This window comes from Typha angustifolia, chromosome 3, assembly GCF_048772165.1.
Source record: "Typha angustifolia cultivar Huaian chromosome 3, ASM4877216v1, whole genome shotgun sequence".
NCBI lineage: Eukaryota > Viridiplantae > Streptophyta > Magnoliopsida > Poales > Typhaceae > Typha > Typha angustifolia.
Genome location: NC_133241.1, coordinates 4,921,590 through 4,936,317, shown reverse-complemented (window position 1 = coordinate 4,936,317; position 14,728 = coordinate 4,921,590). Strand labels below are relative to the sequence as shown.

General features: G+C 38.2%; 1 protein-coding gene across 1 annotated transcript; it reads left to right on the top strand.

Moving 5' to 3' along the window:
- Positions 1 to 3,865: 3,865 nt before the first annotated feature.
- Positions 3,866 to 14,330, top strand: LOC140758398 (chloroplast sensor kinase, chloroplastic). Its single transcript, XM_073094537.1, has 9 exons — positions 3,866 to 4,392; positions 5,102 to 5,272; positions 5,363 to 5,680; positions 6,870 to 6,935; positions 7,016 to 7,084; positions 7,178 to 7,270; positions 8,462 to 8,688; positions 12,997 to 13,270; positions 13,897 to 14,330. The coding sequence occupies exons 1-9, from the start codon at positions 3,961 to 3,963 to the stop codon at positions 14,143 to 14,145; spliced, it is 1,899 nt and encodes a 632-aa protein (XP_072950638.1). The 5' UTR covers positions 3,866 to 3,960; the 3' UTR covers positions 14,146 to 14,330.
- The last annotated feature ends 398 nt before the right edge of the window (positions 14,331 to 14,728 follow it).

Sequence of the window (14,728 nt, the reverse complement as noted above, 5' to 3'; positions counted from 1 at the left end):
CCGACTGAAGAAGAGATTCCTTGTCAATATATGTCAATAGCGGTGTAGAACTAGTGGTGTTCCCTACTCTCAATTGGGGACAGGAAGATGAGATGGATCTTGGTATCTGATGTGGTAGATAAAAACGGTAAGCAATTGTATCGACCTTAGCCATGATTTGATAGGGGCCATTGTATTTAGCCGCCAGCTTGAAGTTGGGCCTAATTTGCATAGATGATTGCCTTTTTAAGCCTGTAATTTAAGATACATTCAATCCCCCACCTCATATTGCCTCTTGATCTTGTGTCTATTAGCAAATTGTTTCACGTGGGTTTGAGCCTCGGATAGTTTAGCCCATAAAAGATGGATCGTCCTCTGCCTCTCTTGGATATAAGACTCTATAACTACTATTGATTATGTATTCGTGGCTAATACTAACTGTAGAGCAGTATACCTGTAAAGGACTTGGAAAGAACTGCTGCCAAGACTACTATAAAAGTTTGTGTTATACCACCACTCGGCTAGTAGTACCTAATTAGCCCATTTCTTCGGTTTGGAGCTGAGCATGCAATGAAGATAGGATTCCAAACAGTTATTCACTCGTTTGGCCTGACCATCAGACTATAGATGATATGTTATACTAAAATGAAGTGAAGTTTTAAAGTGTTTAAATAATTTCCTCTAAAATTAGCTAAGGAAAATAAAACCACAATCATTGACTATGGCTGACTATGGTTGCCGATAGCCCATGCAATTTGTAAATATGATCAAAGAAGAGATTTACCACCTGTGGCGCTGTAAAGGGTGGATAATGCAATAAAGTGTGCATATTTACTTAATCGATCTACCACCGCCCATATGATCTCTTTTCTTTCTGAACCTTCGATGAAATTTATAGTAATATCATTCCATAGCAATATGAGAATTAGTAAGGGCTATAGGAGTCCGTCAGAGTGTGTGGTTGCATGCTTATATTTTTAACAAATATCACGACATTGTACAAATACCATTATATGATGTTTTATTTTAGACCAATAGAAAAATTGTTTTACTCTCTTACAAATGGCTTGGATACCTGAATGTCCATCCACTGGCGAAGCATGGAGGGCCTCAATTACGGTATGCCTTATCTTTGTTGTAGCTTAAATATATATTTTTTGTCTTAAAATTTAATCATTCTTTGTGAGAGTGAGTAAGCCTCATGGGTTTCGGAGATGATCAACTTTGATAATCAGGTAGAGATAAGGTTGCCATTATTGTAGGAATTAATTACCTCCCCAAGCCAAGGAGTAATACTAGACATAGCAGAAAATGAGTTATTTATCTCCGATAGTCTAAACAAAGCGTCGGTTGCCCTATTCAGCCTACATATCTTATATCACAGTTCATTGTCAAAGCCCAATAGCTTGAAGAGTCATTTTACTATAGTGAGATGTGTACAAAAATTATTTAATTTTGATGATTGATGTGTATTATAAAGTGTATTCCCTCTAAGTAAGATTTTCACCTTATGATTATCACACAATAGCTAAAAGTTTTTTTCATAAACTGAATAAGAACGATTTTCTACCTTAGTTCACTATTAAAATAAGCTATTAGGTGGCTCTCTTATTGTAGAACGGCTCCTACTCTCACATCGCTCGTATCCCTTTTAAACTCAAACTATTTAGAGAAGTTGGGCAAGACTAGGATAGATGTGGAAATCATGGCCGATTTGAGATCTTGGAAGACCTCCTTGGCTATACTAGACTATTTGAAACTATTTTTTCTCAACAAGTCTATTAAGGGCTTAGCAATTAATTTATAATTCTTCACAAATTTTCTATAATAATTCGTGAATCCTAAGAACATTCTTAGCTGCCTCAAATTTGTGGGCACTGACTAATTACTCATGCATAGAATCTTCGTAGGATTTTTTGACACCCCTTTTTCAGAAATATATATGTCCAAGGTACTCAATCTCCTTTGCCATAATAGTGCATTTTAGAGTACTTTGCAAATAGGAAGTTCTTGAGTATTTTCAGTATTTATCCAAGATGTTGGCAATGAGTTTCTATTGTGGAGCTATAGATAGATATGTTGTCGAAAGAAAATAAGTATAAATCTTCTTATTGATGCTGAAAAATAGAGTTAATGAGTGATTGGAAGATGTGCATTATAAAGCCCAAAGGACATTACTCAGAACTCATAGTGGCCAAAGTGCACACAAAAGGCCATTTTTTCAATATTTGTTAGGTGAACTTTGATTTAGTGATACCCTAAATGGAGATCCAAGTTGGAGAAACATCACCTTGGCCTAACAAAGGACACGCCAAGTGAGTGGATGTGAGGGTGGGCATGTGCCCCGTTTTTTTTTTTTTTTTTTGTTTCTTTTTTTGCGTGTATATTACAAGTCCCAATCCCTCTCGTTAACTAGTTGGGAATAAAGTGACTGCTAGAATCTAAAGTATCATTTCTTAGTGGATGATGCCCTCCTCAGTTCTTTAAGTTTGTGGAAGACTGAATCAAAAGTGACTTATCTTCTTCAATCTCATTGTCTTTAATATGAAGCTTATGCAAACCTTGAAGAAAGCTTCCATTTGTGTGCAGATGTGAGCTTGGAACTCATCCATGGTTGCGTTCATGGTTTTATTGTGGCGCTAGAATTTGTTGACCACGTCTTGTATCTTTTGCTCATTTCTTCGCAGTAACTTTGCCAAGATACCCAAACGAGTGGATTTTGCTATGGATAGACCTTGCTTCTCCCCCACGTTGAGTAGTTAAAACTGCTATGATACGAAATGTCAGGAATCTAATTCTAAAAACCTATGAGAAAACTCTAATTGCAAGGGATCCCATTAGATTTGTGCAATTAGCCTAGGATAAAGATGGATTAACTCTTCCCCAGCTGAGAGTGAAAAGCATCTTTCATTAATGGTGGAAAATAAGAGAGTAATTTCTTACAAGAGATTTAAGGGAGATCCGATCGGACTCTCCTGCTCTCCAATCGACTCCACATGCGCAGCATATTTTCACTAAGAGCTGATACATAGAGTCTATGATATAGAACTAATAAGTAGAAAAAAAAGAAAAAAAAGATCCCTACCACACTAATATAGGGTTTATTCATAAAAGTTTCTAGTCGTCTTCTCCATAATCAGGCAACTAAATCTTTAAAAGTGCTAACTTCTTAAAGAAAGCTGCTACTCATTTGAAGTGACAAGTAGTTCATAATGTGGAAGACTCACAATGATTTTGTATTTATAAAAGAAGCCAATGACGATAAATCAAATGCTCTAGCACTGAATTCGTTTAGGCCCACCAACGGCCTAATCCAGCCCAAAGAAATTTAGATAGACTTGCTAAATGGTTTACATCTACTGAAGGCACCACCACAATCAACACTAATGGTTTCTTTTGTTCTTTTGCTTAAGGCAGGATTAGACTTTATCATTTGCAAAAGCTAGGGCCCAATTCTATCTAGGTGTCTTTCGTGGCCAAGCTAATAACCCTCTTTATGTGAAGTAGAAACTTTGAAGATGGATCTCTATATGCTCAAAGCCTGTGATCAGAGTCTCATAAATTTGACTATCGAATTTGACTGAAAAGTTCTAATTAATATACTCAACTACAAACTTGTTGTTCCATGGAAGTGCAAAAACACCGTCTCGACATTTTCCAACTAGTTAGCAAACCTATGGAAGACTTAGGGTTTTCTTCCGTTTGGATTAATTATTTTCCTAGATAATGAAGTATTTTTGCACCTATTTTTCAGATAATGAAATTGTTTTCCTTAGAAGGGCAAGGGGAAAGAAAGCAAGAAGTAAGAACAGAACGCTTAAACGTAGCATCACCCATCTGGTCTTAAACCGACCACATAGATCATATAAAGTGATAAGACAAAGAAAGCAGTCAGAAAGAGCCCCAATACCCATGTAATAAGTGTTCAAGTATCCTCTCCCTCGCTCTGTTTCTCTCCCTCTCTGTCTCATCATTTCCACGATGCTCCTCTCCAATTGCCTTCTCTTCCACTGCACAAATCTCACATCCACTATCCCCCATCTCCACCCCTCCAATAAACTTCCCTCCTTCGGCATCCCAAATCCTACTGCTCCCCAATCCAATCCATCCCACCACCACCACCACCACCACCACCACTCCTCTCACCTAATCCTCCGAAGCCACTCCCCTCTTCGCCCTGTCGCCCTCCCCGACCCGAACGCCGGCGAGGAGCAGCATCTCTCCCTCTCCTCAGCCGCCGCATTGGCGGCCGCCATCCGCCGCGCGTCTCCGTCTTCGCCGGTGGCGTTCACGCAGCGGGTGGAGAAGCAGGGGAAGAGTGGGCTCGTCATGCCCAGCCCCGACTTCCAGAGGCTGTGCCTTGAGCAGCTCGAGCTGTTCCGGATGGTCGTCGACCGCGAGGCGATCCTGTCGGTTAGTTTGATTTCTTGAATCGGGTACTTGGCATTGAACTATTAGCTGATGAATGCTGGTTCTTGGAGGAAGCCTGGAGTGGCTTAGCATTTGGCTGTGTTCAATTTAGAACTCTGAATTGGCGTGCTTCACAGGAGCTTTTCTAATGCGGCTCCCTTCTTTCATTTTGATTTGAAATTGGTGATCATTTATGTCGTATATTTGTGTAATTTGCAAAGACTTGAGGAGTTTATATATGTGCAGAGGTTACTGAGTGAGAATTTTACTCCTTAGATTAAAGGACAATTTTGTGTCTAACTAAACGTTCCAAGCTTTGAAAGCTCATCTATTTAGAAATCTTTCCAAAATTTATAGGTTAAACTTGATTAATTATACTTTAACATTCTCTGAACATCGTCAGGATGAGTAATTTAAAATAGATTTATTTAGTTAATTATGTTTCAGAAGAATGATCTTACTTATATAGTTATACGGGAATATATCTGTGTAGAACTGCAAAGGCACAGGATGTTGCTCTGCCCTTAGTTCTGCTTCAACTTTATCATCCATCTTGCATACCTTGTAAATTACCATCATGGTAGCATGATTATAAACTACAAATAAATTCCAATATTCAAAATAGTTATCTTTGTGTCTTTTTTGCTATTTGTGTTGGTATTGTATTGTTTCAGGCTTCCAGCCTAACTATACTAAAATTTCAATTCTGCAGGTCTATGTCAGACCAGCTGGCAGTTATGTCATGGATCAGTTGGAACTACGTCGAGTTGCTTTTTCCCCAGGAATTGATATTCCTGAAAGTGCAGAATGTGTAATATTAGTTGGTAATTTTGCTATACCTGCTGGTCTACGTGCGGCTGAATCTGCAATGTCAAAACAACAAGTATGTTGGCGCTTTGATATTTCACTAGTAATAGATATTAAGGTCATGCACTTGGCATCTAATAAATATCCGTTCCATTACGAGTTATAGGTTGACTTTTCACCCGAATCTGGAGCTGTAGTTCTACCTATGGTGAAACATCCATTTGTTGTGGGTTTTATAGTTGCAGAGATTCCAATACCAGAAGTGCGAATGAACATGAATGCACTTAGTACTGAACAACAGTCCCCACATAGTCCACCTGAAAATGGATCATATGGTCTGTCATCTCATTCCAATGGGAAAATGTGGGAAATAAAGCCGTTCAAAGAAGATGTGATGAAGGTTTTTAGTCAGTTCACTACTGAACAAAGATCCAGAGCTATTATGATTTCTCGATCTCTTGCTATGGCATATGTCATGGATCAGGTAGTTCCAAAGTTAGTTTTGCTACTTGTTCATATTTTCTGTGATAGGATCCTAAACCATGAGTAACTTTAATAGATAAGGGATCACTTTATTGATAATAGACCACTTTCAAGAAACCTAGATAAACTGATTACTGATCAACCATTTGATGATATTCAGTTGTATTTTAAAGTGTCATTGTTAATTCCAGCGTCTACTTCGATATGGCTATACTACAATCTGTTATTTGTACTGTTTTATCATCCTTGACTAGAGTCGTCTTGCAATTCATCAACTGCAGGGGCAAATATAGGTTTGCTGCACGCATCACCACTTCTTTGGTGACTGCAAAGAGTTGTAGTGCATCTCCCATCACCCTCATCATTAGGTGTGGGTGAAGCATATCCAGTGATCATTATCTAATTCATTCTCTGAATGATCTTAGTCTGTGCTTAACGAGATTGGTATTTTCCTACCTGCCAACTGACTGTATTAGTCTCTATTCAAGATCCTCTCATCCTTGCATTTTCCTTGGCCAGCCTATGCTGATATCTGGTCAGCAATATCATATAGAAAAGAAACTTTGCACAGGTCCAAAGTATCCATCATGAAAGATATTGAAATTCTTGGTAGTAAGAATGCACATGTCTACACAATTACACATACATATAGTCGTACATTTATCTGACATGAACATATACAAATAAATTTGTTCATGCCAGCATGTTATGTTAAATAGATGGTTTTCATAAATCATAATTTACTTGGACAACAAAATGATAGATTTGGAGGAGTTAGTGCTTCTCCTTATTACCACTAAATGCAATGAAGCCATAAATTCACATACTTATATCAAATTATAATTTTTATGTTCTTCTTGGGCAACGTAGCTAGCTTTTACATATTTGATATGTGACACGTCATTTTAAGAATGATAAATGGACATCAGAAGGATAGCTGACCCATGGAAAGGTACCATGCTGGCCTCTGGCTTGGCCTACCATGTTGTTAGCATGGTTGACACAGCCTGGCACTGCTGGACATGTCCCATATTGGTTATCACTTATCAATGTTGTTTCTTATTTAGAAATATGAAATCAAACTAAGAGATGCAGTTAAATATTAAGTTATACTAGCTATTGCCTGCTTTCAAATACCATATTTTTAGTTGCTTTACTCTGTCTGTTTTAATTTGTTTCACTCCTTCCAGAAAGCAGTGTTGCTTCAACAAACATCTTGGCAAAATAATGTCAGAATGAGTCATTTAGTTGAGCAAGTAAGTTATTTATCTGTTACTGTAACCATACTGAACACTAACACACTTGGAAAGATGTATTAATGAATTTTTTTTGGCAGATTCGTGGGCCTCTCTCTAGCATTAGAGCTCTTGCAAAAATGTTGTCTGTTTATGTGAAGAAAAGTGAGGTGTGGAAATTGCATACTTATGATCACATAGATGTCTATAAGTTTGTGGGAACCTTCTGACTTTAGGAGTCTTATTATCTTTCTTTTTGATAGATACCTTATGATGTGATTCAAGATATACTCATTCAAGGTGATCATATGAAAAATGCTTTACAACAAATCCAAGAAGCTGTTTACCTTACCAAGGTAACACCCCTATCCTCTACTATTTATTAATCTGCTAGCTTTCTGAAGCATGGTATATCAGTGTCCCTTATGTATGTCATTCTAACAATCTGGGGGAGAACTTTGGAGGAGTAAAAGAAATTCTCTTATATTCTATTTTCAATTCATAGTTGTAATTTCACTAGATTTTGCAAATCATGTAAAAGTACATGCTGTATCTTCATGACATTCCAATGGTACTGCTGATGCAACTACACATCAAAATTCCTATGTTCATTGATAGGTTATATTTTAGAAATAGAATATATCTTCATGACATTCCAATGGTACTGCTGATGCAACTACACATCAATATTCCTATGTTCATTTTGTTTATGATTGGACCTCATAGAAGCCTACACTATGAATAAGTGATCTTGACTCGGGTCTTCCCCTAACCCGACCTAGTAACAATCCAGAGGGAATCATTCTGTTGAGAATCTGTCAGAAATGGGGGTAGCCAAGAGCATTCTGGAACTTGCCTCTCTCCACCCCACCAATGTTGTCCATACAGGCTCATAGACCATCATTGGTTTTTGTGAATCGCATCATGGAACTTCTATCTATTGGCAAAAGAGACTTGATGATGGAGCCTATGCAATGGGAATAATATCTATCAAAATTTCTTGTTCTCATTTTCTTCAGGCTTTTCCTGCTCATTTGTATGAAAAACGAGATGGAATTGACTTACCTAGAGTGAAAATAACATATTGATGAGTTTGCACTAGATGTCACATTTTCTATAATAACTGGGGAGAAATAAAGATTTTGGTGCATCTCCTATAGCTCTCTCCCTTAGGTGTGGGTGAAGCACTCTTAGTTACATACAAATAGGTATTATCTATTTCACTCTCTGTATCAGTTCTTTCTTCCTTGATCAGACTAATGTCATATTCTAGATAATTTCCTTGTTCCTCCTCATGAAAGCCAACCATGAGATTCTTAGTTGGGCATTTGTGTAAAATGTGTAATGCCATGCCCTTAACACACTAATAGTCTCAATTCATTATTGCTTTATTTGGAGGTAACAGCAACATGCACATTTTAGGTCACTGTCATTTTATTGGTTTCCAGATGGTTTTCCCAAGCTAATTCACTGTAACCGATGTATTCCAATATTGTTCAAATTGATATATTCATAATACTTCTAGTATCTGCTATGGATTTCCACAGGCTAACATAGTGCGGTACAATGAAGATACACTGCAGAAAATGCATGGTTCAATGTATGGTCAATCAAAATCTTTAACATCTTTGTTATCGGACTTCAGTTCAGAAGAGAATGAAAAACATGGTGCGGAAAAAGTGGATTCTTTGCTACCCCTGGGTTTTGAGAGGAAGGACATTGAGATGTCTATGCCACCTCTTTGGCTCAGACCACTGCAACAACATGGTACTAGGTAATAATTTGTTCTAATTGATCCAATGATGACTTCTACTTCTAAGTGAATCTTCCAACTTAACTTGCCACTACTTTTTATATTACGTCTTTTATTTGTTGGTATCTTGTCTTAAAGTGGTTTGACCTAGAATGACAGTTTCTGTTACTCTCTCTATTTCATCACTGAAAATACAAAATTCCTTAAGGTGCATTCTGAGAAAGATCATCGATGGCAGTTCACTTATCACAATTCATTCTATAATTGCCTACTCACTGCATACTTCCATATCCATATTAAATCTTCTGTTTCAGTCATCACATAGCATCGAAAAGAGACTTCTGTTAGCTGCTATACTGTTGTATGGGCAGTATGCTTCATATAGTAAGACCTCGCTTGGCATCAAATTTAGATTTATATTTTGCATTTAGGAATTATAAGGTTGCACTAATTAGTGCTTGTAACATCTAGAAAACAAGCTTGCCAAGAAGAATGATGTAGGACGATGATAGGAGAAGAATAAAGTAGAAAACCTATGGAATCCACCTGCATGTTGTTAGGAATCCACAAACTCGCGCTCGTGGAATCCACCAACAAGTGTTGGAATTCACCAATGTAACAAAATAGATGATCTGAAATTTCATAAAAAACATTCATTTAACCTCAAAGAAGAAAATAACTAGTCTTTATACAGGCAAACCCTAAAAGACAAAATATTAAAATGCCCTAATATAAAAAGACTAAACTATTCTCATTTCTCAAAATTAAAGTTCTTCTCTCATGACAATTAATGATTTGAGCCTGATGTCCGCACCAAAGAACCATCATGCATTTTCGAGTAATGAAGCATGATTCATTTGTAAGGCATTGTCAATGTATTAAAAGGCGGCCGCAAATTGTGAGCAAAAAACCCCAACGCCTAGCGCCTAGGCATAAGATAGGCACCAAGACCTTGTAGTAATTTAATATTTAAAAATTAAAAATAATTATATATAATATACAATATATTCTAATATAGCTAAAATCATAAGAATAACAAAATTAACACCCAAATTGCAAGTAGCTAAAAATCTAGAATCATACCTAATCCTTTTAATTTCCTTTAACAATTACTAAGATCATAAAAAACTAAGAAAATTAGAAATTCCCATGCTATCCTTCAGTTCTCCTCTCAAATGCCAACTTGTCATCCATTTATAATAGGGGCAAAAGTGGCAACATAGGAAAAAGAAAGAAAAAGAAGGTAGTAGAGAGAGCAAGAGATCATCTAGCTCATCTCTACTTTCTAAGACAGCAAAGTGAAGACCTTATCAAAATGGGAGAGAGCGAGAGAGAAGAGCTCGTCGATGGTAAGATCGTCGTCATCGGAGAGGAAGAGAAGGATGCGGCGAAAGAGGGGATGGGACAAGGGATGCATATGGATGATGCACATCATCAGAATGAGAGAGGAGCTTGATGCGTACCACTGTCGTTTCCTTGTGCCACCGTTCGGTGTCGCTCGAGAGAGGTGTCGATCGAGAGAGAAGGTGATAAGGCTCAAATTGAGGTAAGAGGGAGAGAGAGTCTTTGTTGATACCACTATCGTTTTCGCTGCCGCCAGCCATGGAAGGGAGAGCTGGAGAGGAAAAGAAAGAGGGTTGTTTCACTTTTCACGAGATCGAGCAACAAGGCAAGGTAGGATTGAAAGAGAAGTTGGTTTTCTTTATATACAACTTATTTGTACCCGTTTTCGATGTGGGCCGAACCAGGGGTTAATTACACTGACACCCCTGTACTATAACCGGTTTTTATGCAAACCCTCTAAACTTTTTTAGGTGATAATGTCCCCTCTGAACTTTAGAAAAATTTCAATGTCGCCCTTCTGTTAGTGTGTCGTGAGAAAAATTGGGTGAGTCAGCTTACGTGGCAATCGTATTTTCCCAAAATGACCTACATGTCCTCATTATATATTTCAATCAAATTAATAGAAATTAAAATACAGTTTTATTTTAACATTTTAATTATATTAGGATAACTAAATTAGGACAACTAATTAATAACTAAATTAGATTTAAATACAACTTCCCTTCCTCCCCTTCCCCCACCTTATCGTCACGCTCGATGGAGGACTTGGATCGATAGAGGAAGAGGGTAGCTAAGGAGGGTGGTGAGAACGGCGGCGCGCAGTGAGCGATGTCACGCGCGGTGGGGGAGGGTCTTCCATGCTTGCGCTAGAAGACAGAGGAGAAGGATAGGAGCATGGGGAGACGAGGAAGGGAGGAAGGAGGAGGGGAGGGATGCGCAAATCTCGAGGGAATGACGGTGGGGGAGGACGGAGAAGGAGAGGAGTAGTAACAATAGGGGAAGGAGGGAGGGAGGAAGGAAAGGAGGGATGCGCAAATCTCGAGGAAATGACGGTAGGGGAGGAGATGGAGGAGAAAAAGAAGAGCAATAACGACGGGGGAGAAGGGAGGAAGAAGGGAGGGATGCGCGAAGAGGGAGGGAGGAAGGAAGGGAGGGATGCGCAAATCTCGAGGGAATGACGGTGAAGGAGGGAGGAGAGAGGAAGAAGGGAATGACAGTGGGGAAGAGAGAGGAAGAAGGAAATGATGGTGGAGGAAGGAGGAGGGAGGAGAGAGAAAGAAGGGAATGACAGTGGGGGAGGAGGGAGAGGAGAGAGGAAGAAGGGAATTACGGTGGAGAGGAGAGAGGAAGAAGGTTAAGTTGAGGGCAATTATGTAATTTACTTTTTAAATCTATTTTTATTTAAAAACTAATAATATGATATATTTATTAGGGGTATAATAGTCATTAGCTGTATTCCGTCAACGCCGTTTGTCATTTCACTTAGATCCAAAATTTAAGAGGGACATTGTAACATAAAAAAGTTTAGAGAGTCTCCGTGAAAACCAAGTATACTCAACCCGCCTAGCACTTTTTAGTGCCGAGGCGGGTGAATGCCTTTCACTAGCGCCATATGAGAAAGCGGAGCAGCCGGTGCGCGGCCCCAACATAGCGGCCGCCAAAAATGCCATTCAAAGCATTGGACATTGTAATATACAAACGGGTGAGACCCCAATTTCGGGTATAGTACTGGGGGTGTCGGTGTAATATACAAATGGGCGTGAAAACCAAGTATAGTACAGAGGATGTCAGTGTAATTAACCCCCGAACAAGTAAGCCTGCCAAATCGGCCCACTCGGCCCACCTGGCACTTTTTAGCACCTAGGTGGATGAATGCCTTTCACTGGCGCCATTTGAGAAAGCGAAGCAGTCGGTGCGCGGGCCAACATGGCGGTAGCCAAAAATGTCATTCAGAGCATTGGGCATTGTAATATACAAATGGGCCAATTTCTTTCTATTCTTTTTGACTAAAAAGATGCCATCCATCCATCTTATTCAGAAACCAATCCTGAGCTATTCTCTGCCGAGTGTAGTATCTTAGAACTACACTAATATGGAATTTTCCAGCATCACCACCCTTACAGCATTACCAAATCCACAGCACAGAACAAACAAACTTCATACTACTTCATTCCAGCTATCTATCCTGCATGATAACATCCTGATTCAGACCCTGCGTCATTACTACCATGCTCCTCTTCAGTTCTACATACTGCCACTTGTCTAACACAAGAAAAAAAAAAAGATTTATCACTATTAAAATTTTAAAAGTTCCATTCCTAACCTTTCTTTTGAATTCAGAAAGTTTCTGTTGCTATCTATACAACCCATAATAGTTCTGCTAACCATATGTAGATGGTTTTTGTGGTTTATGCTTAACATGATTCTTTTCCACATTCAAGCCACATATATCCTACACTATGATTGTCTTCTACCTAACTGGACTGTCATTTTCATGCCACCCTCGATCCTTTTTGCTTCTTGCACACCAATGTCTATTCTTTGGGCTGCTCATCACAAAACCCATATCGATCAGCCCTAATCTAACCCTTTTATTCGGTTGTTTCTCATCCAAATCTTATTTTGACAAACCAGCCATATATACATGCTCTAATCTTCAAAGAAACCTTAACTTTCAAATTGCTAACTAGAAGGCAGACAACCTTCAGCTATTATCAGAAATTTGTGTACAGCTCTCACAGTAAGAGGATCTTACGTTGCAAGTTCCTCTTTATCCTGCCGCCAGCGCCATCATAAAGCCTCATTCCCTCCAAATTCTGTAATAATTCCACTTTCTTGGTAATTTACAGGATTTTATCTGTTCTAAGTTCGTGAATCTTGCTTCTTCTGTTGATAGTATAGAAACCAACTAGAAGATACATTTTGACCTATGTGATGGAGATGTGGTATATCAATTTCCTATTTTGTCTTTTTTACGTCAGGCAGACCATGCAATGCCTCTGATGTACTGAAGGATTTGGTTGATGCTGCAGTGCCGCTTGCTAATAAGCAGCAACGCTCTCTAGAACTCAGTGAAACGTCTGATCCACTGCAAGTTGCTGTTGAAGAATCTGCCTTAAGACAGGCACTCAGTAATCTCATAGAAGGAGCTCTGCTGCGCACAAAGGTTGGTGGTAAAGTTCAAATATATGCTGGTGGAGCACCTGCTGGCGGAGCCCTTATAGTCATTGACGATGATGGGCCTGATATGCAATACATGGTACACAAGTTTTGCTCCTCTCACTGGAAATACAAACTTTGGTTTTCAATTTTTTATTTGAATTTCTATTTTTTGATGTTAAGTAATGCATAGCCAATTAGTTACCTGTTAACTTTTCCATCTACATCAGCTGTAAAGATATCATTCGTTTTATTCAAATATTAATGGTAGGTAGTCAGAATGTACCTTTTTTTTAATTAGTTATCAGCAAGTTGCTGGTGAGTGCTATAAGCTAGGGATATTAGTCTACTAGAAACTAACAAGTGAGACAGTCTGGAGGCTTTATCACTAGAATACCTGATGGCAGTTTTCCACCTTTACTTGCAGTTTTTCATATCTCAAATTATTGAGTCCATATAACATGATAGTAATCATTAACTTGTATTTCTCTAGATTCCTAGCAAAGCAGCAACTCATAATAGAGATATGAAGGCTAATTGGATTTTTTTTATATTTATGGCTTTAAGGCTATTTAAAACTTTTAGATACATATTCCTATTCATATTTAGCTAACCATCTTACAACTTCAAGAAAATAAGCTGATTGATCACTGATCTAGAAGAGAGTTGTTGATTTCTGAGTTTGTTTTCATGCTTGTATACTCATCTACTTCTCATTGCGTGCAGACCCAGATGCATTCCCTCACTCCATTTGGAGCTGATCTGTTTTCGGATGGTATGCTTGAGGACAACATGACATGGAACTTTATCGCAGGGCTAACTGTTGCTCGTGAGATCCTCGAGAGCTATGGGTGTTTTGTTCGTGTCATTTCTCCCCGCAAAATTGACGCTGCCATCGGTGCTGGAGGTACCCGTATAGAATTATGGTTACCGAATCTGCAGTCTAATTCGGCCGAGGCAGCTCAAGAAGCGTAGTTTTACCTGGTCCAATTCATGTATCTCTGATTTTTCAAATTTTATTTTAGCAAATAATTTAACAATCTGATAGTTCATCTCAAAAGTTGTACATATTGGAGAGTGCTACACTGACAAAAAATGGAAAAAAGATTAGTAATTTCAAACAGACAGGATGAAAATAAAGATCTGATATTTCCTTGAAACTGCTGATAAATTCTTGGGTTTCTTCTCTCAGGAGAATAACCTGGAACATCTTCTTTGTTGTTCCGAAACTTGATTAACGTAGGAATTTTATATAATATTTTTGCATAATTGCCAAGGAAAACTTTTAAAACAGCATATTTATATTCTTAAAATTCTAAATTAAAATACTTTAGGAATCTCTTTTCCAGGTTACGGGACAAGATTATAATTAAATTTAATTTAATTAGGATAGACCGCTACTCCTGTTTAAACTAAAATGCATAACTCATCAATCGAAATAATTTAATTTAAGATTTGAATCGACTCTATTCTACTCAAAGCCCATGTCCTTGAGCATCTCCAATGGAGATCCAACTAGGCTCTATTTTAATTTTTCAATTATTAAATAATATAATAT